The following is a 24,291-nucleotide window of genomic DNA, read 5'->3' as shown; positions in this document are numbered from 1 at the left end:
GGTATATAGTCTGAGTCTGTGGGAAAGTCTTTCTTACGTCGAATGGTGCGTTGGTCGTCAGTGTGAGAAGTGAGATGGCTTGTCTGTGCAAAATGACGTATGAGTGCGTTTGCTTGTTGTCTGTTTATATGCATGTATATACATATATCATTAAAGAACCTTTACTCTCTTGCAGATTTGCCAGAAACACGACCTTAAAGATGCTACTGCGTACTTGTTAGAAAAAGCAGGAAACATTCATGGAGCATTTGATATTCTCTTGTCTGTACTCAAAGATAAAATACAAAATGTAAGTTTGTTTCCTTTGTACTGTAATGTTTAATCAAAACTGTAGAGGTAGCATTTTGAAAGGTTGTTCGATTTGTTTGTAAAAGGAAGTTACATTAGATGTAGAGCTCTGTAAGTTTAAGTTCAGGTTGCTATTTTCTTTGTGCAGATGTAATGTGTACATTTTTGTTACTAATAAGATGTATCTTAATATTTAGGAGACTTGGTATTAGGCCCATAGGGTCACACCTGTGGGTGGAAGTGAGATATTTTGAATTTCTTTGGTCTATAGATTTACTGTTAATACTAATTCTGGTCCATCCTTCATTCAGTGACTTAGAACCGCCATGGGAGAGCAAAATTTCTTGGTACTAAATGATGTATAGGCTTGTTGGTTGTAGTGAACTTCCTAGGGGCTAAAGGCCTCCTATAGTAGAGAACAGGGACAGTGGATTGTTTGGTTGTATTTAAGATTTCTTTGAAACTTACAAGATTGATTGTTATCTGTTTGTCACATTGATAGTAAGGAGGTTATATGGTTTTTCATGTGTATGTAATGAGTCTGTACCATGACTTGACCACTTTTATAAGGTGAAACGTGTATATAGTTTGTACATGTTATGTATATTTGGGACAAACCATGAGCATTGAAAATTAGGAAAACTGGTAAGGCACCTGGGTTGGATGAGTGTCATGTGGCACAGTTATAATGGATTGACTAGTCAAGTTGCTTAATGTGTACCTAAGCAAGGGGAGTGTACCAGGGGACTGGAGGAGTGCTTGTATAGTTCTACTTTATACAGGAAAAGGGGACAAATGTAAATGAAGCTGTTTTAGAGGAATCAGTTTGTCAAATGTAGTTGGAAAAGCATATGGTAGGTTGTTAATTGAGAGGATTAGAGAGGAACAGAGGGAACAATTGGTGAGGAACAATGTCGGTTTAGGAAAGATAGAGGGTGCACAGATTAAATTTTTGTGGTAAGGCAGATTTGTGGGAAGTTTTTGGTAAGAGGTAATGGTGTTTTATGGGCCTTTGTGGATTTAGAGAAGTTTTATGACAGGGTAGACAGTAAAGTGCTGTGGGAGGTATTGCAGATATATGGGACTGGGGAAAAGCTTTTAAGGGCAATCAAGAGTGTTTAGAAGAGTAGCAGGGCTTGTGTTAGGATTGTAAATGGAGGGAGTGAGTGGTTTGAGGTGATGGTGAGGCTGTGTCAGGGCTATGTAATGTTGCCATGGGTGTTCAATGTGTACATTGATAGGGTGGTATGGGAAATGTATGCAAGGGTGATTGGCTAGGGAATGCATATGATTAGATATAATAGAGGGAAGTGGGAGGTGAGCCAGTTGTTTGTGGATTGAACAATGTTTTGATTTCTGGGGTAATGCTTCCACTGTTATTTGTGAGCCATTATTCCAGTTTGTACAAGTAGGCTTAGGTGTTCTTTGCTGCTACTTTGTATTTGCTGTGCTAGGTTATTATTGTCAAGTCATCTGCATATAAGAAAACATTGATGTTTAGGTCTGGTTGAGGAGTTGGTAGGTCACTCATGAAAAGGTTGAACAGTAAAGGTGAAAGTATTTCACCATGAGGGACTTCACTGTATTGTCTTTTTGTACCTGAGATGTAGTTGTTCTGGGTCACTCTCCATTGTTTTCCTGCTATAAAGTTGGTGAACCACTTCTTGTCATTGTTATGGATATCTGTCTCAGTAATCTTTTTGGAGAGTATGTGTCTGAACAGTATATGTATGTGTCTTATGGTTGCTATTGATATTAACAAAGTTTTTGACAAGGTCCCTAGACACATCTGTCTATATACCAAGGGCTTTTTACCCCATACTAGGGAGGTAGCCTTTTGACTTGGCTAACTCCCTGGTAAAGGGGAAAAAGCACTTACTATATAGATAGATATGTCTGGGGACCTTGTCATAAGCTTTATTTATGTCATTAACAACTATAAATGTTTTTCCTGGTGGTCCTATTTTATTGAGTCCCTCTAGAACTTGTATGATGTTCATGAGGAGTGACCCTTAAAACCAAGTTAATTGGGGGAGGTTGGTATTTCTGTTTTGATTCCTGCTGTAGCCAATTTTTCCATCAGCTTGGATATTATGGATAGTAGTGAGAATGGGATTTGCTTGACTTCAAGATTGGTATTATGTGATTTTCTTCCAGATGTTTGGGATGTTGTTTAGTCAGTAGTAGTTGAAAATATCAGTTAATAAACTTATGATATTTTGGCCCAGATGATAGAGATCTTGTCTGGACCTTTTGCTTTGGAGTTTTTTATTTTCTATATTACTTTTTCTGTGTCTTTTCTGGGAAAAGGGTGTTTGGTTTCTTTGTTTTGATTTAATGGAGAACAAAAAACTTCCACACTGATACATATTTACACCCATATAACCAAATAAGCCATTCAAGAAGGACTACCAAACTCAATACTCCAACAACATTCCATAGATATAAATCCTACAGAGAAAACCCTCACACATCAGACAAGAACCACACTGTAGGAGTTTTTATTGTGAGAGCTGGCAACTGCGAGTCACGCTCGTAGAGACTACCCCAAGCGCGGGTAGTCAGTCACCCGCCAAGAGCCCTATTGTAAGCAAGCTTAAATAAAAACCTAACATGGCGCAGTGATAATCCTTCCTACGCATCTCCGATGACCACCCCGAGACGCCCTAGGCTCCCTGCCACATCAGGTAGACGGAGGGAAGGAGGAGGCCTCCTAGCACAGGCTCAGACGCTCTTACTGTCCCAGCAGGGAGCCATAGCGGCTTTGCAGCGAAACATGGCGGCGATGGGGACACCAAACCGCAAGGCCCTTAGCACAGCTGGGTTGGAGAAGTGCGACCTGGACATGACTACAGCAGACTTCAGGTCATGGCGTCGGTCCTTGGAAGATTGGATCGAGCTCAACGCTGTCGGCGACGGCGACGCCGCGCGCTACATCCGGCTTTTATGTGCCCCAAGGCTCCAAAAGGCGCTCGACGCCAGGTTCCCCAAGGCTCGTTGGGACACCCTTCCCGCTGCCGAGGCCCTGGAGAACGTCAGCAAATTAGTGTTGCGTGCGGCGAACCAGGCAGTACAGTGGTCGGACTTCTTTAGTGTCAAGCAGGCCTCGGGGGAGTCGGTGGGCGATTACTTCACGAAGTGTTCCCAGATGGTGTTAGATTGTGCTTTTCAGTGCCCAAGCTGTGACGCGAGTTTAAGTGAATATATGTTAGTGCGAAAGCTCATTGCTGGGTTGCGTGAACCAACCCTAAGACGCGAGGTTTTACAGTGCTACGCTCAATTCAAAGATGTTGACAGCCTCAGATCTTACTGTGTGGCATTTGAAGCAGCTCAGAGGGACGCGCATGATTTCCCGCCAAACCGCCATCCCGAGGCTGCCGCGGGTGACGTCATGCACGACGCTGCGAGTGACGACGACGTCATCGCTGCTGCTGGTCCCGGGAAAGCCCGCCACCGCCCTTGTTGGCACTGCGGTGACCGACACCAGCCCGGTAGGGCAGCTTGCCCCGCAGCAAACGCCACGTGTCTTGCTTGTGGAAAGCTGGGCCACTTCCAGAAAGTGTGCAAAGGGGGTAAGAAGCCTGCGAAGAAGGACGCTGTGGCCAGTGCTGTGGTAGCGACCGCCGGGGTGATGAGCCAGCCACGGCTTCAAGTCATCGTCTCCGGGCCGGATGGCGACACACAGCACTCCACCACAGCCATCGCAGATACAGGCGCGCAGGTATGTGTAGCGGGACCCAAGCTGTTGAAAGCTCTGGGCCTCTCGCCCAGGCAACTTAAGGGACGCACTGGCCTGCGCGACCTCGCCAATATTAACCTACCAACCTTGGGGACCATAACCTGCCACTTTAGCATCCCTGGCCGCTCCACCCAACAGGAGGTGTATTTCGTACGGTCTGTGCGGCAGGTCTATCTGTCCCTCGCCGCCTGCAAGGATCTGGGCCTGGTACACGAAGGCTTTCCGCATCCGCCACTACCGACCATAGCGAGCGTGGGCGGGGGGAGCAGCGACAGCCGGGGTCCGCCACCCAGACCAGCAACCATGCCTTTCCCTCCTCTCGAGGAAAACGCGCCGAGGCTACAGGAATGGCTGCTCGGCCACTTCTCGACATCGTCCTTCGACACCGACAGGTACCCGCTGCCGATCATGGCGGGGCCCCCTCATCATATCCACCTATCGCCCGACGCTGTCCCTTATGCCTGCCACACTCCCGCCCCCGTCCCGAAACATTGGGAAGCGGAGGTCAAGCAACAGCTGGATGAGGACGTCCAGAGAGGCGTGATCCGTCCTGTCCCCGCGGGAGAGGCCACAGAGTGGTGTGCCAGGATGGTCGTGGTGGCAAAAAAGTCTGGCAAGCCGCGCCGCACGGTCGACTTCCAGAAACTCAACGCATGCTGCCTACGAGAGACTCACCACACCCCTGCCCCGTTTGACATGGCCTCTGGGGTCCCGGCACACTCCTACAAAACCGTGGCAGATGCGCACTGGGGATTCCACCAGGTGGAATTGGACGAGGAGAGCAGGCGCCTCACTACGTTTATCACACCGTGGGGCAGGTACCAGTATTGCCGGACGCCCATGGGCCACTGCGCAGCGGGGGATGCATATACCAAAAGATTCGACGACGCCATCATCGACCTGCCGCGAAAATACAAGTGCGTGGACGACACACTCCTCTATGACGCAGGCATAGAAGAAGCCTTCTGGCATGCCTACGACTTTTTGGAAGTATGTGCCAAGGCTGGAGTGACACTAAAGCCGGAGAAATTTCGCTTCTGCCAGAGGGAGGTCGACTTCGCTGGCTACCACTTGGATTGGGACACATACAAACCGACTACAGAGCGCCTTACTGCCATCAGGGACTTTAAGATGCCAGAAAAACCGTCCATCACAAACGTGCGCTCCTGGTTTGGCTTTGTGAACCAACTGGCGCCCTTCCTTGCCACTGCCCCTCTTATGGCGCCCTTCAGGGATCTGCTGAAAAAACCAGCAGGTAAGGTTGTCTACTGGGACGAGTGTCTCCAGAATAGATTCACACAAGCCAAAGAGATCATCTGTCAGCTAGCCAAACAGGGGTTAGCATACTACGACATGACCCGACCTACCATCGCCATCACGGACTGGTGCAAGGACGGCATCGGGTTCGTGGTGATGCAGCAGTACTGCTCATGCCCGCCAGCCACTGCTCCACACTGCTGCAAGGGAGGCTGGCGCCTGGCATTATGCGGAAGCCGGCACCTTACCCCGGCCGAGTCGGGATATGCACCGGTGGAGGGGGAAGCTTTGGCGGTAGCGTGGTGCCTGCGTAAAGCCCGGCTTTTCCTCCTGGGGTGCCCCAACCTGGTTATCGCCACAGACCACCGGCCCCTAGTTAGGCTCTTTGGCGACAAGGCCCTCAAGGACATCACCAACCCACGGCTGTTTCGTCTGAAGGAGCAGACCCTGCAGTACAGGTTCACCATGCGCTTTCTGCCGGGGAAACACAACGCGGCAGCCGACTTCTTATCCAGGTATCCCGTGGCCAAGTTTAATCCGGACGAGATGGATGAAGAACAAGACGTCGCTATCGCCGCAGCCATGTCAGCAGCTACTGTAGCCGCCCTTGACCTGAGTGGGTGCGCCACCATCGACGAAGAGATGGTGCTGCAAACGGCCCTTGAGGACCACACCTACCAGTCACTGGTGTTAAGAGTGAGCAGCGGCGACTGGGAGCCTCACAGATCACGGGAGCCCGCCTGCCTGCGGCCCTTCTACGGTGTACGAGACAGACTGGCAGTGTCCCGTGGCCTAGTCACCTATACCTATGATCAGGGATGTGTGCGGCTTGTCATCCCTGAGGCTCTGCGACAACGAGTGGCAGCTAGCCTTCACGCCAGCCATCAGGGCCTCGACTCCATGCTAAGAAGAGCCAGACAGACGGTGTACTGGCCTGGAATGGAGGGTGACCTGCAGCATTACAGGGGCACATGTAACTCCTGCAATGCTAACGCGCCGTCACAACCACCTGAGCCCCTCATTCTCACCCCACCCCCCGATTACCCCTTTCAGCAGACGGTGGCAGACCTATTCCAGCTGGTAGGTCAAACATACCTAGTCTACGCCGACCGACTCACTGGCTGGCTAGAAGTTGCGCACCTACCCTCGGGTGCCACGTCCAGCGAAATCATGAAGCACCTAAGGCACTACTTCACCAGATGGGGGGCCCCAGAACAACTCTCTACTGACGGAGGTACGAACCTAGTGAGCGGGGAAATGACCGCTTTCCTCAGGAGATGGGGCGTCACGACCCGCCTCTCCTCCGCTCAGTACCCTCAGTCCAACGGCCGAGCCGAGGCCGCCGTGAAGACAGCCAAGAGGATTCTGCGAGACAACACAGGGACCAGCGGCAGCCTGGACAATGACAAGGTGTCCCTTGCCCTCCTCCAATACCTCAACACCCCGCTACGAGAAGGAAACGCATCCCCCGCACAATTGACAACTGGCAGACAGCTACGTGATGGAGTCCCCACGGCCAAACAGAACTACAAAGTCAATTGTGAGTGGCAGCGGACCCTGGAGGAGAGGGAGACTCAGATGGCGCAACATCATGCAGAGATACGACAGAATAGCACGGGCCAGCGACGTCGACGGCGCCGCCTGCAGCCGGGAGCCCGTGTGTGGGTTCAAGACCAGACTTCTAAGGCATGGAGCAAGTCTGGTACCGTAGTCGAAGTCCACCCACACCGCCAGTATGCAGTGAGGATGGACGGAAGCGGTCGCATCTCACTGCGCACCCGCGGCCATTTGAGAATGGCCGCGCCACCACGGGGGCCATTATCACCCGGGGGTTCACCCGAGCCGCAACCACCGACCCAGGGGACGCCTCCGCCTGCTTCCCCGAGAAGGGAACGTCCTCAAAGGCACACGTCTCGGCCGAGATGGCTGGACGACTACATAATCTAGCTGTTCAATTTTGTTCATATTGTATGTCATTGGAATTGCCATTTACAGTATATTGTCTTGTTCAATGTAATCAGATTGTCAAGGTATTTGTTTTGTTTTTCCCTCACAATCTTGAGGGGGAGATGTAGGAGTTTTTATTGTGAGAGCTGGCAACTGCGAGTCACGCTCGTAGAGACTACCCCAAGCGCGGGTAGTCAGTCACCCGCCAAGAGCCCTATTGTAAGCAAGCTTAAATAAAAACCTAACACACACTAGCACACCTGCACTTTGGACATCATCTATTATCAAGAAAAAGAATAGAGATGACTACAGATTCAAACGGACCAGATACAACCACCTCACAGAAGACATAGAACACCTCGTACTACTATGCCCCTCACCAATAATCCCCAGACAATAACACAATATGTATTCTCAAAGTGACTTATGGTTTCAACTGGAGGTTGTTCTCAGTTTCCTGGAGGCCACTGGTCTTCTGCAACAGAAACTAGAGTCAACAGATTGATTGATCTGTTTCTCTGTCACTGGCTAGTTGGAAGAAGGGAGGAATCACTAGTTGTAAGCTATCTTCATTCAAAAAAGTGGAGGAAAGATAGTTGATAGAGAAAATTTTTGGGTCTGTTCCAAAGACTTAAGTGCCAGCCTCTCAGGTCTGCACCTCCAGGTGGAGATGAGGGTATTGATAGGGTCTGAAGATGAGAAGCAGGGAAATGATTTTCTCTGCTGTCCATCTCACATACCATGAGTATAACCTTAACTGTAATCAAAATTAAGAACAAAAACAAATCACTGATTGTGTAAATATTAAATTTTCTTGTTAATTATATACTGATTATGCCAGTGATGTATTATATTTTTTAATCTTAAAAGGTTAAAAGATACTTAGCTGATCTATTTGTGTTATCAGTATGCAAGATGTATTCATGAGACCTTATTCAAAGTCATTTCTTTGACAGCTGATGGCCAAAATTGAAAATGGGTCAGATGGAGATTCCAGCCTTTTGTTAACTCAGGCAAAGGCACAGGTAAGTTGCAGTTTTTGTGATGGGCTTTGTTGGTGAGTGATGTATTTACCTAGTTTTTACCTAGTTGTATTTTACGGGATGAGAGCTATGCTTGTAGTGACCCGTTTTCGTATCTCCCAGTTTATTCTTAAAATTGTGTATAGTTTTGGCATTCACTGTTTCTCCATTCAGTTTGTTCCACACATCAATCACTCTATGTGGGAAGCTATTCTTTTTCAGGTCTCCTCTGTAGCTGTCTTTCTTTAGTTTCTTTTCGTGTCCTCTTGTTTCTCTTCTGTCCCACTTTAATAAGTCGTCTCTGTTGAGAATTTCCATCCCTTTCATAATTCTGAAAAGGGTCAACAAATTGCCTCTTTCTCTTCTCTGTTCCAGTGATGACAGATATAATTTTTCCAATCTTTCTTTGTATGTCAGGTTTGTCAGTGTATGCGCCAACTTTGTTGCTGCTCTTTATATTCTTTCTAACTTTCTTATGTTTTTCTTTGTGCTAGGTGCCCATAGTGTTGCAGCATATTCTAGTTTAGGTCTTATCAGTGTAACAACTATTTTTTTAACCATCTCCTCATCTATGTTGTTATTCTTGTTCTTCTCACTATTGTCATTGTTGTCATTTGTGTAGGTCTCTTGCAAAAGAGATCTGGGACAGTGGATTGATTTGATGTTGTTGCTGTTACTACTACAGTTAGTGTGAACATTGTGATGAATGTGGATAGGAGGTAAAGGGAACATGGGCTGAGGGAAATACTTTTATTCCTGACTGCCTGACTGTTTTAAGTCAAGCTGGTCAATATATATGGCAGAAAAAGGGAATGTGGCAATGTGTCTGATTGGTCCCCCACTCGACATCATCTGCCGGTGTGACGAGCTATCACAGCAAGTGGACAAAATACCTGTCTGTTGGTCACCGCGTGGCTCAGCTGTCCATCTGGATCAGGGGCTCTGTGTATTTTGTCCAAGATGAAGAAGCATGCTGCTGCTTTAGCCCATATCAAATCTCCAGTCCTCTTATTGATGTTATCCTGGATGTTGATGGATACGGACTCCATTGCCTTTCTTTCTTGTCTTGTGAGGTTATCCATAAGAATTTCTGCAGTGTCCCATTTTGGTAGATGGCCTCATTCGTCAACATGATTTACTATTGCACTGCTAACCCTGTGGTGTCTAACACCTGCTTGGTGTTCTTTTATTCTAGTGTCTAGGCCCCTGCTAGTTTCAAAGGATTACAAAGGATTACAAAGGCGGAGCATGCCGATAGGAGACCTTTTGATCCATATCTAGGTCGGATGCAAAACAAATCATAATAATAGAATAAATAAAAACTATAATAATGTAAATAACAAATATAATACATGAATAAATGCATAGGTATAGTTAAATGATAAACAAACAGGTAAATAGTAAATAATAATAAATTGACATATAACTAATAATAAATGAAAATCAGACAGACAAATGATAACAAAACAAAAACAAATAATATAAGATAAATTACAATCATTACAGCATCTTATTACATCCACCTCACGGGATTTCATATACTACACTGTTCTTATTTATGGTTGGGTCTTGTTTCTTTGTTATAAGGTCCTTCACTTTCGTACCTGTAGATGTCACAAGACGAATGTTGAAGGACGATAAGATTTTGTCTAGGTCTCTTATTAGAATGGAATTTGGGACCACCCAATACTTAGCTTTTTCTCTTTTGTTGTGTAGTATATTACGGACCTTCTCCTCCAGGGTGCAAAATAATCCTTTAGGGTATTTGAGTCTTTCAAAAGTAATTTTTATCATTTCTATTTCTTCCGCTAAGACTACGTCACTGCAAATATGAAACACTCTCAAGATAGGACTTTTCTTGAGAGCGTTTTGTGTTTACAGTGATGAATTGACAGGTTGGGAACCCCTGCTCTGTAGGCTATAGTCCCTCTGATGGCTTTGTTTGTGACTGTCCCTCAAGTCAATGAAATCACCTTTGCATTAACTTGACCATCCCATTAATGTATGTGATCCTTTGATCAACAAATTAAATATGTTACTTTTACCTATGGCTCCAGGTTTTGAATATTGTACGAGTGTGCCAGCTTGGGTCTTCACAGCTAGAGGAGTCAGGGAGACGAGAATTGTGGTTTCCTCTTCTTGATACTTTACTGGCTGCACAACCTCCTTTGGAGAATCATCCCCATTTGTACAAAGGTAAGTAGTAATGCACTGTTGTGAATAGACTTAAGTGCAACAATGTGAATAGACTTACCTGAACTTTGAAGAACTTGGCTCTTTGATAACAAATACATATTTCTCAATTAGATCCTTTGGTGGCATATTTGATATATTTTCCTGTGGGTTAAGTAAGGTAGCTTTATTCAACAGTGGAATTACACCTGAAAGAAAAAAGCCAGACCATTTTGTTCAGTTTTGAGGTAGATTTAACTGGACCAGGGGGTAAAGGATTTACTTCATATTCCTCGTTTTAATTGTAGTGTAGGTTACAAATTAAAAGGCAGGTTGGTCTGTCTTTTTATTACACTGATGAACCTCCCCCATATTACTCCTCTGCAGAGTTGAGAGGAATGGTCAGTCATGTAGTCAACAGTGTGATGAGCCATATCTCTTTGCCGGCCATTTTGGAGCGCATCATGCAGGACCCTAGTTATTGTCATGGCAGCTTTGCCCAGATTAAACACCTTCTACAAGGTAAGCAGTTCACTGTACTTGCCATGTTAATAGTGCATTTACCTAGACATCATGATATTGTACCATAACTGTTAGTAGTAGTAACAGCAGTAGCCCCCCCCCCAAAAAAAAATAAAAAAAAATAATAATAATAATAAAAAAAAAATAAAATAAATAACAAATAGATAAATAAAATAATATTGGAAGCATGACAAAGTAAGAAATATCATACATATACCAAAGGCTTTTTCTTCCTTACAAAGGGTGGGAGTGATTTCTATGCCTTTTTCTTTTTGGCTACCCCCCGTGTAAGGGGGGAAAAGCCTTCGGGATATGTATGTATGTATGTACAAAGGAGGTAGCCAAAAAAAAAAAAGGCATACAATCCACTCCCACTCATTCCACCTCCACACTCCACTCCCACCCATTCCACCTCCACACACTCCACTCCCACCCCCACCCCCCCTCCCTCTGATCTTGGTTCCTGCGGGACAATGGTTCATCCCTGCATATCACCCACTGCCCTGGGTCAGAAGCAGTGTTGCAAGACAGCACATCCAGAGCAAGGCCGCTTTATTAAATCGGCGACCCTCCTCTCTGTCCCCTCATGCAGAAAAGGAGAAGACGGAGAGAAATCCCTTCTGGCTGTGTCAATTTATTTCTCATACATACTTCCTCACCCCCCCCCAGCCACTCTCCTGCATGCATACAACATCATCTATCATTCTCCATTCACCCCTATCTTCTGTCCTCTCCCGTCCTTCCTCAACAGACATTCCCTTTTTTCCCAATGCCCCTTTTACCCCATCTATTCATCTCATCCTAGCTCCCCCCCTCATGTTCACTCCTTCCACATCTGCCTTCCACACCTCTTTTACTAATCTTTCTTCACTCATTCTTTCCATGTGACCAAACCATCCCAGTACTCTTTCATCAACCCTATCTCCCAACTCCCTTACCACCCCTGTTCTCCTTCTCACCTCCTCATTTCTCACTCTAGCCTAGTAACCCCTATCATACTTCTGAGGCACCTCATCTCAAGCACATTCAAACTCCTTCTCTCTTCTTCTCTTATGTTCCCTGTTTATGCCCTGTACTGTGCTGTTGGCACAATCACTCCCTCATACAATCTCCTCTTAGCATCCATTCCCAAACGTCTATTTCTCATTACACTTTTTAATCCCCCAAGGCATTTACTCGCTTCTCTCAATCTACATTCTACCTCCACCCCCACTCCACCCTTTCCTGCCACATTCGCACCCAAGTATCTAAAACTATCCACTTCCTCCCGTCTCCCTTAAAACTCATTTCCAGTCTGCTGCCACTTTCTCCCCTTGTACATCTCATCACCTTACTTTTACCCACATTTGTCTTTAACTTCCTTCTTTCGCACACCTTCCCAAACCCTGACACTAACTTCCTCAATCCCTCCTCTGATTCTGCCACAAGTGCAGTGTCATCAGCAAACAACAACTGGCTTATCTCCCACTTTTCTCCATTTTCTTTAACCATGTCCAATCCCCAACTTTACCTCAAACCAATCACTCTCTCCATTTCTAATCCTAACACAAGCTCTACTACATACATACATATACCAAGGCTTTTTCCCCCTTACAAGGGAGGTAGCCAAAAAGGAAAAGGCATAAAATCATTCCCACCCATTCCATCCCTGAATACACACCACACCCCTCCACCCTCCCTCTTATCTTAGCACCTCCCGGAGGACGGGTCATCCCTGCACCTTGTCCACTGCCCTGGGTCAGAAGCAGTGTCGTAAGACACAGCACATCCACAGCAAGGCCGCTTCATTAAATTGGCGACCCCCCTCTCTGTCCCCCCATGCATAAAAGGAGAAGACGGGGAGAAATCCCTTTGGGATGCGTCAAATTTTGCTCACACATACTACCTCACCCCCCATCCCCCCACTCATGCCACCTCATGCATCACAACATCATCCATATACAACCATTCTCCATTCACCCCTGTCTTCTGTCCTCTCCCATCCTTCCTCAACAGACATTCCCCTCTTCCCCAAAGCCCCCTTCACCCCATCCATCCACCTCATCCTAGGACGTGCCCTCATGTTCACTCCCTCCACATCTGCCTTCCATACCTCTTTTAATAGTCTTTCTTCACTCATTCTTTCCATGTGTCCAAACCATCCTAATACTCTTTCATCAACCCTATCTCCCAACTCCCTTTCAAACCCCTCTTCTCCTCCTCACCTCATTTCTCACTCTATCTAGCCTAGTAACCCCCATCATACTTCTCAGACACCTCATCTCAAACACATTCAAACTCCTTCTCTCTTCCTCTCTTATGTTCCATGTTTCTGCCCCATACAGTGCTGTTGGCACAATCACTCCTTCATACAGTCTTCTCTTAGCATCCATTCCCAAATGTCTATTCCTCATTACACTTTTAAATCCACCAAGGCATTTACTCGCCTCTCTCAATCTACATTCTACCTCCACCTTCACTCCACCTTTTCCTGCCACATTTGCACCCAAGTATCTAAAACTATCCACTTCCTCCAGTCGCTCTCCCTTAATGCTCACTTCCAGTCTACTGCCACTTTCACCCCTTGTACATCTCATCACCTTACTTTTACCCACATTTATCTTTAGCTTTCTTCTATCACACACTCTCCCAAACTCTGTCACCAACTTCCTCAATCCCTCCTCCGATCCTGTCACAAGCGCAGTGTCGTCCGCAAACAACAGCTGGCTCACCTCCCACTTTTCTCCATTTTCTTTAACCATCTCCAATCCCTGACCCACTACCCTTGCATTTACCTCTTGCACTATCCCATCCATGTATAAGTTGAACAGCCAGGGCAACATAACGCATCCTTGATGAAGTCCCACCTTTACCTTGAACCACTCACTCTCTCCATTTCTAATCCTGACACAAGCTCTACTACTCTCATAAAACTCTTGACAGCTCCCAGAAGCTTTCCTCCTATCCCGTATATCCATAAAACCTCCCACAGTGCCTTTCTCTCTACCCTGTCGTAAGCCTTTTCCAGATCCATAAAAGCTCAAAAAACATCCTTCCCCTTTCCTATAGCTTTCTCACATATTTGTCTTACCACAAAATCTGATCTACACAACCTCTACCCATCCTAAATCCACACTGTTCCTCACCAGTTACTCCCTCTGTTCCTCTCCTTAACCTCTCAATCAAGATCCTCCCATAAGCCTTCCCAACTACACTTAACAAGCTAATCCCTCTGAAACTACTACATTCACACTTGTTCCCTTTTCCCTTGTAAAGTGGAACTATACAGGCACTCCTCCAGTCCTCCGGCACTCTACCCTCTCTCCAGCAAAACATTAAATAACCTCACCAACCAGTCCACCATCACTGTACCTCCTTTTTTTAGACATTCTGCATGGCATCCATCCAGACCAGGTGCCTTACCTGCTTTCATCATCTTAACAACTGCCTTCACTTCATCCCTCCTTATTTCTCCTCCATTTTCCTCACTCATCACGGTCATTTTCTTAGCATTTCCCACTGCAACTATCTTTCCCTCCCTATCCTCCTTCACATTTAGCAACTCCCTAAAATATTCTGCCCATCTTCCCTTACTGCCTTCTCCATTATCATCTCTCCATCTGCACCTTTTACCTTTTCTTCTCTACTTGATTCGCCTCCTCTTCCTCTCTTAATTTCTTTCCAAAACATCTTTTTATTACTTTCAAAATTTTCTGTCATACTCTTACCCCATTTCACATCTGCTCTCCTCTTTGCCTCCTTTACCTTTTGCTTTACTTCTCTTTTCTTTGTACCTCTCATATGACTCCCTCGTCCTATTCTGTAACCAAACTATGAAAGTTTGCTTCTTCTCTTCTACAACCTTCTTTGTTTCCTCATCCCACCATTCACTACCCTTACTTCTATTTCCTCCTGTCCTTCTTGTTCCACACACCACCTTTGCACACTTTGTGACTCCCTCCTTGAACCATCCCCATTCCTCCTCCACACCTAGCTCTACTCTATCCTTCACTCCCTCCCACTCCTCCTTCAGCTTCTTCTTGTACTCCTTCTCCTTTTCCTCTTCGTTTAGAGAGTTCACTCTAAGCACCTCCCTACCTTTTGTCCCTTTCCTCTTTCTCCATCTATCCTCCACTCTCAACTTACCTTCCAATCACAGCAGTGCCAGGGGTTACCAGACTATCTATGAAGCAAATCAAACATTCATAGACTGGCTAGCAAATACAAAGTTGGAGGTGTAAGAAAGCCATACGATACTACTACTAACTTACCTTCCACCAAAAAATTATCTGATATTCCCCCACCCTCTCCCCTTAGCACATGTACATCCTTAACTCTTCCTATCATAATCCTATTTACCACTACATAATCCATTAACACTCTATCTACCACCCTCTCCCATGTGTACTTATGCTTGACTTTCTTCCGAAACACTGTATTTGCTACCATCAACTCTCTAGACATATTTCCACCATCAACTCTCCACCACTCTCTACTACTCTTGTAAAAACTCTTGACTGCTCTTAACAGCTTTCCTCCTATCCCATATATCTGCAAAACCTCCCACAGTGCCTTCCTATTTACCCTGTCTTAAGCCTTTTCCAGATCCATAAAAGCCCAAAATACATCCTTACCTTTTCCTATAGCTTTCTCACATATCTGTCTTACCACAAAAATCTAATCTACACAACCCCTACCTGTTCTAAACCCACACTGTTCCTCACCAATTACTCCCTCTGTTCCTCTCCTAATCCTCTCAATCAAGACCCTCCCATAAGCCTTCCCAAATACACTTAACAAGAAATGTTACTGATGATTTTTGAGGAGAGGTTCCATTCTATTATTTCTAACCCATTGTTCTAATTTGTCTAAGTATGCTTGGGAATTCTTAGCTAATTTTTATTTGTTATGCTGGATTATTATTGTCAGATCATTTGCATGAGGGAGTGCTTTAGTGTTATTTTGTGAACCTGGTATTGGAAAATCACTTGTAAAGAGGTTGAATAATGTAGTTGAGGGAGTTGCCCCCTGGGGGACTCCATTGTATAGTCTTTTTGTCCCAGAAATTTGGTTGTTCTGAGTTACTCTGCACTGTCTGGCTTTTATATAACTTCAAATTTGTATACTTTGTCTCTGTACTTGAAAAAGATGTAACAAGTGAAACATTGTAAAGTCAGTAAAATGGTGGGTCCAAGGTCTGTCCACTTTGCTGTGGGGCTGCAGGATTCCAGTTTGAGACTTGAGGCTATCAGTCTATATAACATCTATATACCAGTGTTGGGGGATGGGGGTTGTGGTGTTGAGGGAGTATGTGTGAATGATATTTTGATGCAGCCTAAAGGGATTTCTCCCCATCTTCTCTTTTTCTGCATGAGGGGACAGAGGGGGGCTCACTGATTAAATGAAGTAGTCTTGCTATGGATGTGCTGTGTCTTGCTACATTGCTTCTGATCCAAGGCAATGGGCAAGATGCAAGTGTGGTGCCGTCGATTGATTAGGATGTGTTTAACCAAGAGCACCTCCAATGGGAGTGATCAGAGATACCCACATAAGAACGATTTGGGAAATAAAAAAAATCAAGGTATACGCTGCCACCACCCAATCGTCTATATGGATATATCTGACCATAAATGGAAACTGCTCCTTGTTATTCACGTCTGACTCCGTCCCCTTTCCTCAGGTCGTTCGGGGTTGGTTCTGGGTAGCGAAAAGGCCTATGCCCAAGTGGGGGTAGTAAAAGAATATAAGTGAAGGTCTGCTATGTGTTAATTATTACACTGAAGCAAAAATATAGTAAGGAAATACAAAAGTATATTGTGGTTTTCTCCAACTAGACAATCTATTGATCCTTACAATATGAAAAATATATGGGTATGCGAGATATTTAATAACACAGTTTTCTTTTTTGCTTATGGGCATCATAAGTAAGGTCACAGGCACGTGGAAAAACGTAGTTATTTACGCTCCAACCTTCCGGTCACTGTATAAGTCTACTTACAATATTGTGTCTACTTCCAACACTGTGTCTACCTTCAACCCCGTATTCTTATTAGAGAACGATCACAGACAGAATTGTACTCTAAGGATTACACCCTCATAGCTAATGTATATACGCAAAGTGTTTGTGAAGTACACTCCCTTAAACCCTTTTAATTCCTGTTATCGGAATCGTTTTTGGCATCAGATTCAAAACTTAATAATAATAATAACTATCTACCTACTATATCTGCACTATATCATTTAACTCACATATTGACATTTGTTTTCATTAATCTTACAGAACGTATTACCTGTTATCGGAATCGTTTTTGGCATCAGATTAAAATTTTAGCTGCGCACAAAAAGAACGAGACGGCTATGTGTTCGTATCTATGGGTAAACTACTAACCTCCCTGTTGTATTATTTCGTAAAACTTCATTTCGCTTCTCAACAGAGCCCCTAGCTGCTACAATCTCTCCCTAAACTATTTCTCTAGTGGAATCCTGAACTGAAAGTTGGGAATTTTTCCTATTACTCTTAAAATTAATGGCCTTAGTTTACGCCTCTGTCCAAACGTGTTTAGTGACGTCACGGGTGGGCGGAGCTACGGTGTGCCCGCTATGTTCGAGAACATTCTAATGTCGTCTCGAAACTTTAGTTGAACCAAAATCAGCTGAAATATATTTGTAGCTATCTCCTATTGTATGTTTTTCTTCAACGATTATAGTAAGGATCTTTGCCAACACATCTTGATAGGCAGACATAGAATAGAATAAATTCATGGTCTATTAAGGCTCTATTTTCTACTTTGCTTCTTGGTTGAGTAAAACCGTCTCTCAAGTCAACACTCAAATAAATAAACATAAATAAAACGAAATTCCAAAAATAATATCCCTTCAAAATTCCTGTCCTCACACAAGGATGATCCATCATCCAGGAGGAGCCAAGAAAAGAGGGAGGGAGGGAGGGAGGGATGGTGAATTTGAGTGGAGTATGTGGGGATGAAATGGGTGGGAGTGGATTTATGTGTTTGACTTTGGCTACCTCCCTTGTAAGGGGGAAGAAGCCGTTGGTATAAGTATGTATGTATATACCAAGGGGCTCTTCCCCCATATGAGGGAGGTAGCCAGTCAAGGCACACACCCACTCCCACCCATTACACTCCCATCCACCACCCATTTGTTTCCCTCTCATCTTAGCTCCGTGTGGATGAAGGGTCATCCCTGCCTCCTGCCCACTGCCTGGGTCAGAAGTAGTGCAGTGAGACAAGAGCACTTCCACAACAGGGCAGCTTCATTTATATGGTGACCCTTCTACCTTATCCCTTCATGTGATACTTAAGGCAACAATTATTGTTATCTTCTTTACCTTTACATGGGTCATTCATATATTTTCTTTCTGAGGTTAATAAAACAATACAGATTCTTTTTGTATTTTAGTTTGCATGATTGTTTTGAGATTAGATTATCTTGAGCTGCAAATGCCTGCACCATGTAGTGAAGACTAGCACATAAAACACATGAGCAAAATAAGGTCCTATGTTTGCTCAAACCTGTAGAAGGAAGTGACAGTGTCAAAATGACATCACAATATTTTTATCATCACTCAAACTTGAGTAATGGTTCATATACAACCTTGGATATTTTCACAATTTGCACAGCTCAGGTGACATACAGACATGAACATAACATATCAAGGGTAGAGGATCTTTGGAAGGAATCCATGAGGGTGATTGGTTTCCTCCATTGCTCCTGTATTCTTATATGATGCTGCTGCCATAGGCAGAACAACAGTAACAACAAAGACTTCAACTTGCATGTTTAAATTTCCCTTCTGTCACATTCAGTGTGTGTGCAATTATTATGAGTTTAACAAAACTTCAGTTGATTTCAGTTAATTAAGAGCAGGTAATGTGAATGTATCTTATTGTAATATACAGGTGATTGTGTGCACTGTATAGGGCAGAAACATGGAATATATGAGAGGAAGAATTTAAGTGTGTTAAGATGAAATGTCTGAGAAGTATGGTAGGGTTACAAGGTTGGATAGAGTAAGAAATGAGGAGGTGAGCAGGAGAGCAGGGGTGGAAAAGGAGATGGAAGGTAAGGTTGAGGAAAGAGTACTGGGAAGGTTTGGACACACGGAAAGAATGAGTGAAGAAAGATTAGTAAAAGAAGTATGGAAGGCAGAAGTGAATGGAATGAATGTGAGGGGGTGACTGAGGATGAGATGGATAGATGGGGTGAAAGGGGTGTTGAGCAAGAGGGGAGAAGGCAGAAGATAGGGTTGAGTGGAGAATGGATTTGTATGGATGATAATATGATGAATGGAAGGGAGTGGGTGGGGGAAGGGGGTTTTAGGAATGGTTATGTTTGTATGATATTTTGATGTAGCCTAAAGTGATTTATCCCTGTCTTCAATGTTTCTGCATGAGGAGACAAAAAGGGGGTTTGCTGATTGAATGAAGTAGCCTTGCTATGGATGTGCTGTGTCTTGCTTCATTGTGTCTGACCAGGGTGATGGGAGAGATACAAAGATGACCTGTCATCCATGAGGAGCCAAGATGAGAGGGAGGGAGGGATGATGGATGGGAGTGGAATGGGTGGGGATGAAATGGGTGGATGTGGAATTATGCCATTTGACTTTGGCTACCTCCCTTGTCAGGAGGAAAGAGCCCTTTGTATATGTATGTATGTAATATACAGGAAAGGAGCTATGCATGTGAGGTCCTGTCTATTATAACTAAATCTAAATCTGTATGTGGTTCTACCTTGGGCTTGGACTGGAAACTCACAGCCCCACAGTGGCTGGCAGTAGTCCTTGAGCTCTCCCATAGATACTTCTGGAAAGAAACCTTGGACTGTCTGTGTTGTATTTCTGTGGTGCAGTTTTTGTTACTGGCTTGTTGTAGCAATCAGATGGAGCAGTCATTAATCGCCAGCTTTTCTTTTTTGAAAAGGTGGAGGAAATACAGTTAAGTTGATATAGACCTGGTGATAGGGTGTCAGTCCTTTGGAGTGAGGGCATAGATGTGTTCTGAAGATGGGCAGGAGGGAGGTGATTCTCTCTGACGCCCATCTTGCAGGATTCCCACTTGCAGGTACTTGTTATTGGTCCCTTACCACAGGTGGTAAATGGGAATATTTACTCCTACATTTGAAGGTAACCTCCATCATTATGGTATTTGATTATCAGGTGGGACCAATGACATCTGCTTGTGTTGGTCCTACAAAATAGACAGCTGAGCTGCCCATTTTCTGAACTTGTCAACTCCTCACCTCCATCAAGAGGTGCAGTCCTGAGGGGACATTTCTGAACTGGGGCCAAGATCTCTCTCAGTCAACTTCAGTCGTATTTCTTACACATTTTCACACATGGAGAGCTGACAACTGGCAACTGTCCCCTCCTCTTACTACTTGCAGCTCATGACTTAGAAACAGCCCCATATCAATACAACAGAGGCAACAGTCCAATATTTTTTCACAGAGAGATCTGTGGGAGGGCCTAGGGACTGTTGCCAGTCACTGTGGGGCTATGGGTTTTCCTCTTAGTGAAATTTAAGGCAAGAATTGTAATTATTGTTGATCATCAGGTATGTTTTATGTGAAACAAATTTACTGAAGAGATATTATGCCAATTATTGAATTAGAATAAACACCAGGCCTCATTGTTGTCACTTCATTGTGTGATTGAGACACTTTGTCTCCCAGTATTGTGTTATTCAGCACATTCCCTATAAGGGACTACATGATATACATTAAGCATAAAATATTCAAGTTATCATATGGAGCGTGACTAATTTGCTTGCTTAATGATTGTCTTCATTGAACAAATATAAAGTTTGTTATTTTTTTATGACTAAAATTAAGAACAAGATATATTTTCATCCTTGTATCAGTATTGGTTCTGAATATCTAATAGAAACTCTAAAAGTACATACATGTTATTAATTTGATGTAAGGGAATTTTTTTAGCTATTTATTTTAGTTACATATTTCTTCCACCCTGTACTAAAAATTTTGACTGCATAGTTATATGCTGTCAGTATTTTAGGAACTTATAGTGGTACCACAAAGGACCAGAGTCATGCAGAATTCTTTTATGTTCAGAGACAAATTCTCATTCATTGAGGAATGATGAGCCACATTTTAACTTTTGATATACCTTGTTTCTACTGCTGTTTATCTCCTACACAACTACTAGGTCATTTGCACAGATATAAGAATGCCACCATTTTGTTCCTGTGCATGTTGTAAAAGGTAACTAAATGGGGGTGGAGTGAGGGGACTAGGGAATCCCCTTTTTGTAATTTTCTCCTGTAAGGAGTCAAGGCTTGTTTTGACTTGGGCATTTCCTTTACAAAGGGGAAGAAGCCATTGTATGCATACATATTTTTTTTTCCAAAAGAATTATATATTATTTGTTAAGATTGGTACTTATCTAGCATTTAGGAAGTTTTGGTATTGCTTGATGCAAGCAATAGAACTGTCTGCCATTATAGATATCTCCAGAAAAGGACCCCCCCCCCCCAAAAAAAAAGAAAGAAAAAAAAATGGATTCTATCTCTGAAGCTGATCTTTAGTTGCAGCCAATTCTGTGGTATTTCAATAGGGTTTCATATTATTAACTTGTGATAAACTACCTTCCATCTATTATTTTTTATTTTTATTTTTCCCAAGTGCATCCTTAAACGGATGCATATTTACTCAACGTCATCAATGTCTTCGATATTGTCTCAAAACACATTACATACATTCACTTTTCTGTCATACAGAGGTGCCTTTTCTTTTGTTTCACTTATTTGCAAGGAATATGTCTGCTTGTCTGTACAAACGTTGCTTTAAAAACTGGTAAAATTCAATATCTTGAGACATTCGATCCCTTAGAATATCCTTTATTTCTTTTGAAACCACTGGTTTGCTGCGATTCTTGTTTACAGCCTGTTCATGTTTTTCTGTGAAAGAATGAATAATCAGTCAGACAGGATAAATAATTTTTTGAAGGTTTATTAACTAATATTATCAGTGTAGATATATATATTAATAGTATAGTCAATGGGTGGTGGATGGGAGTGAAGTGGGTGAGAGTGAGTGTGTGCCTTGGATAGCTATCTCCCTTGGTATATAGATAGAATAGTATAGCTTTCAGAAGTGGCACATTTCAACCAAAATATATATCTTATAATTCTTTTTAAAAGGGAAACAAATGTGTTTTGGAAAGGTGTGGTATTGGTGGAAGGTAGGTGCATGCTTTGGCTGGCTACTTCTATTACAGTGGGTCTTAATCTTTTTCAGTGCCTGTACCCTAGATATTTCAGAAAAATTTATTGTACCCCCTTCCAATACAAATACAGTGCACATATGAAAAGGATAGTGATACAAACCTTGCTTTGCTTTCTCATTGTAAATATATAGTACCATGCACCGGCTATCATGTCTCATACCCATTGGGGATACAGGTACCCCAGATTAAGAACCACTAAAGGGGAAGAAGCCCTTTGATATGTAGTTGTATTTCACCAACTTGGTTATGGTTTGGGTTGTCTGGTCATAACAGAATATTAAAGAATAAAAATAGAGTGAATGAAATATGGAAATACCTACTTAATTTTCCATATGCTCTTGTGGCATTGGTCATAAAGCGAGGTATGAGAGTTTCCATAAGGGCAAAGGAGGTATCCATGTCTGCCACCAGACCAACCACACTGTATGCCTGGCTCACAACTTGCTTTGCTTTGGCTAGTGCATCTTGATTTCCAATTTCTCTGGAAAAAAAAAATGTATAAGAAGGGGCAAGAGCATATACTGGGGGTAGTGGGTAACTGATTATATTGGTTATGTGTGATGGATGTTAGAAAGAATCCTCTCCCTACTACCAATCTTCAAAATATGTCCACACCCCAATCTCCATCTGGAAGTGCAGTCACAAGGAATTTACATACACATACATATATTTCAAAGATATATGCAAGTTCCTTGAAAGTGTGTAAAAGATAATGTTCAGTAGGAAAGATTGCATGTTAACCATGATTCATGAATTTCATTGGCTCTGGTTTTAAAACTGCAGCCACTCAGGGATAGTTCTCAGCCCTCCTATTGACCTCTCCAGGGAAAATTTTTAGACATTTATTTACAGTGTTTTAGTGTGGAGTAGGAGGGGAGAAGTTACTGATTGTCAGCTTTCCTTATTTGAAAAAGAAATGGGAAGGGGTTGATGAAGATCTTGGACTTGATCTGGAGACAGAGCCAGCCTCAACCTCCAGATGGGATGAATATTTTGATAGGTTTTGAAGATGGAAAGGTTGGGAAATGATTCTTGTATGACCACCATATGACCTATTATTGGTCCCCGTGTTAGGGGGAAAAAGCCGTTGGTATATGTATGTATGTATGTATGTATTAGTAGCCATGATCATTCAAAATTAAGCTGTTATAGGAGGCAGTATATATTTTTTCCTGGCTGGTAGAATTTCATAACTGATAAGCCAGCACTTCTATCATTGAAGGCAATATCACACTAAAAGGTAGAGGCATAGAGATGGTAAGATTTATAATTATTATTATTATTTATTTATTTTTTTCTCTTTTTTTTCTTCTTCTTCTTCCTCCCTTTTGTCAGAGGTGGAAAAGAAGAGACTTAAGGAAGGTGGTAGAAAGGAGAGGTAGGAGAAATTCAAAGTGAAAGGTATCTATTTTGAGTGGAGATCAGTCTTGTTATAAAAGACTGCATTAGATTCTGGTCCATAAAGGTGTCAGTAAAGTTTCACAAATATTGACTGCATAAAACTTGTACAGTCAGTACCCCATGTGGAGAGATTGTGAGAGTTGTAAAAAGGTGGGATAGTAGAGGGCAAAAGTGATGATTATTTTCTAATTGGAGAATAGTCTATATTTAGGAGAAAAAATGCTGTATGACTGGTCCATTACCCAATCTAGGGGCTGGCTAATACTATGTGATGCATTAACTCTAAGGGCAAAAGGTTCAACTTGTATAAATTCAACCATTTTTTGTGTCATCAATGTAAATATCATCATGGATAATCTCATGTTTAGCTTAGTTGGGAGTTAAAAGAAATTTATAACCCCTTTCTTCCATTTTGTTTAGGAATGGTGGAACGTTATATTTATGAAGAAACTTTATATTCAACCGTGGTGCGAATTATCCGAGGTGACCAGTTGCGGTATCTGACATCACAAAGAAGTCATGCAAGTGGTCCATTGGTTATTCATAATACATCCTGCTCACTCTGTCATGGACGGTTTCAGCACACTTCAAAGGCAGCTGTGCACAGGTAGGGGTTTTCAGTGTCATCTAAATTGTTTACCATAGAGATGAAATTCTTAATGTTCATAACCATTGTGAGTAATCCTTTTTGGGGTGACTGT

General features: G+C 43.4%; 2 protein-coding genes across 7 annotated transcripts in view; one reads left to right on the top strand and one right to left on the bottom strand.

The window, feature by feature from the left end:
• The window catches only part of Vps8 (vacuolar protein sorting 8), a 94,213-nt gene that overhangs the window by 64,153 nt on the left and 5,769 nt on the right, over positions 1-24,291 (top strand). Inside the window, exons 18-22 of the mRNA XM_076174111.1 lie at positions 176-289; positions 8,188-8,256; positions 10,311-10,449; positions 10,813-10,947; positions 24,011-24,197. Of these exons, the coding sequence (XP_076030226.1) occupies positions 176-289; positions 8,188-8,256; positions 10,311-10,449; positions 10,813-10,947; positions 24,011-24,197 (644 nt within the window). The remainder of the gene's footprint in view (positions 1-175; positions 290-8,187; positions 8,257-10,310; positions 10,450-10,812; positions 10,948-24,010; positions 24,198-24,291) is intronic.
• Positions 18,329-24,291, bottom strand: part of LOC143018606 (uronyl 2-sulfotransferase homolog pip-like) — a 163,845-nt gene continuing 157,882 nt past the window's right edge. For all 6 annotated transcript variants that reach the window (XM_076174112.1, XM_076174113.1, XM_076174117.1 and 3 more), the window contains exons 8-9: positions 22,510-22,670; positions 18,329-21,860 (exon numbers count right to left, since the gene is read on the bottom strand). In XM_076174112.1, coding sequence (XP_076030227.1) covers positions 21,700-21,860; positions 22,510-22,670 — 322 coding nt within the window. In that variant the 3' untranslated portion in view covers positions 18,329-21,699. The remainder of the gene's footprint in view (positions 21,861-22,509; positions 22,671-24,291) is intronic.

The sequence above is a fragment of the Oratosquilla oratoria genome, chromosome 35 (assembly GCF_046742065.1).
Source record: "Oratosquilla oratoria isolate Oo_2021 chromosome 35, ASM4674206v1, whole genome shotgun sequence".
NCBI classification, from domain to species: domain Eukaryota; kingdom Metazoa; phylum Arthropoda; class Malacostraca; order Stomatopoda; family Squillidae; genus Oratosquilla; species Oratosquilla oratoria.
This window is presented reverse-complemented; position numbering and strand designations above follow the sequence as displayed.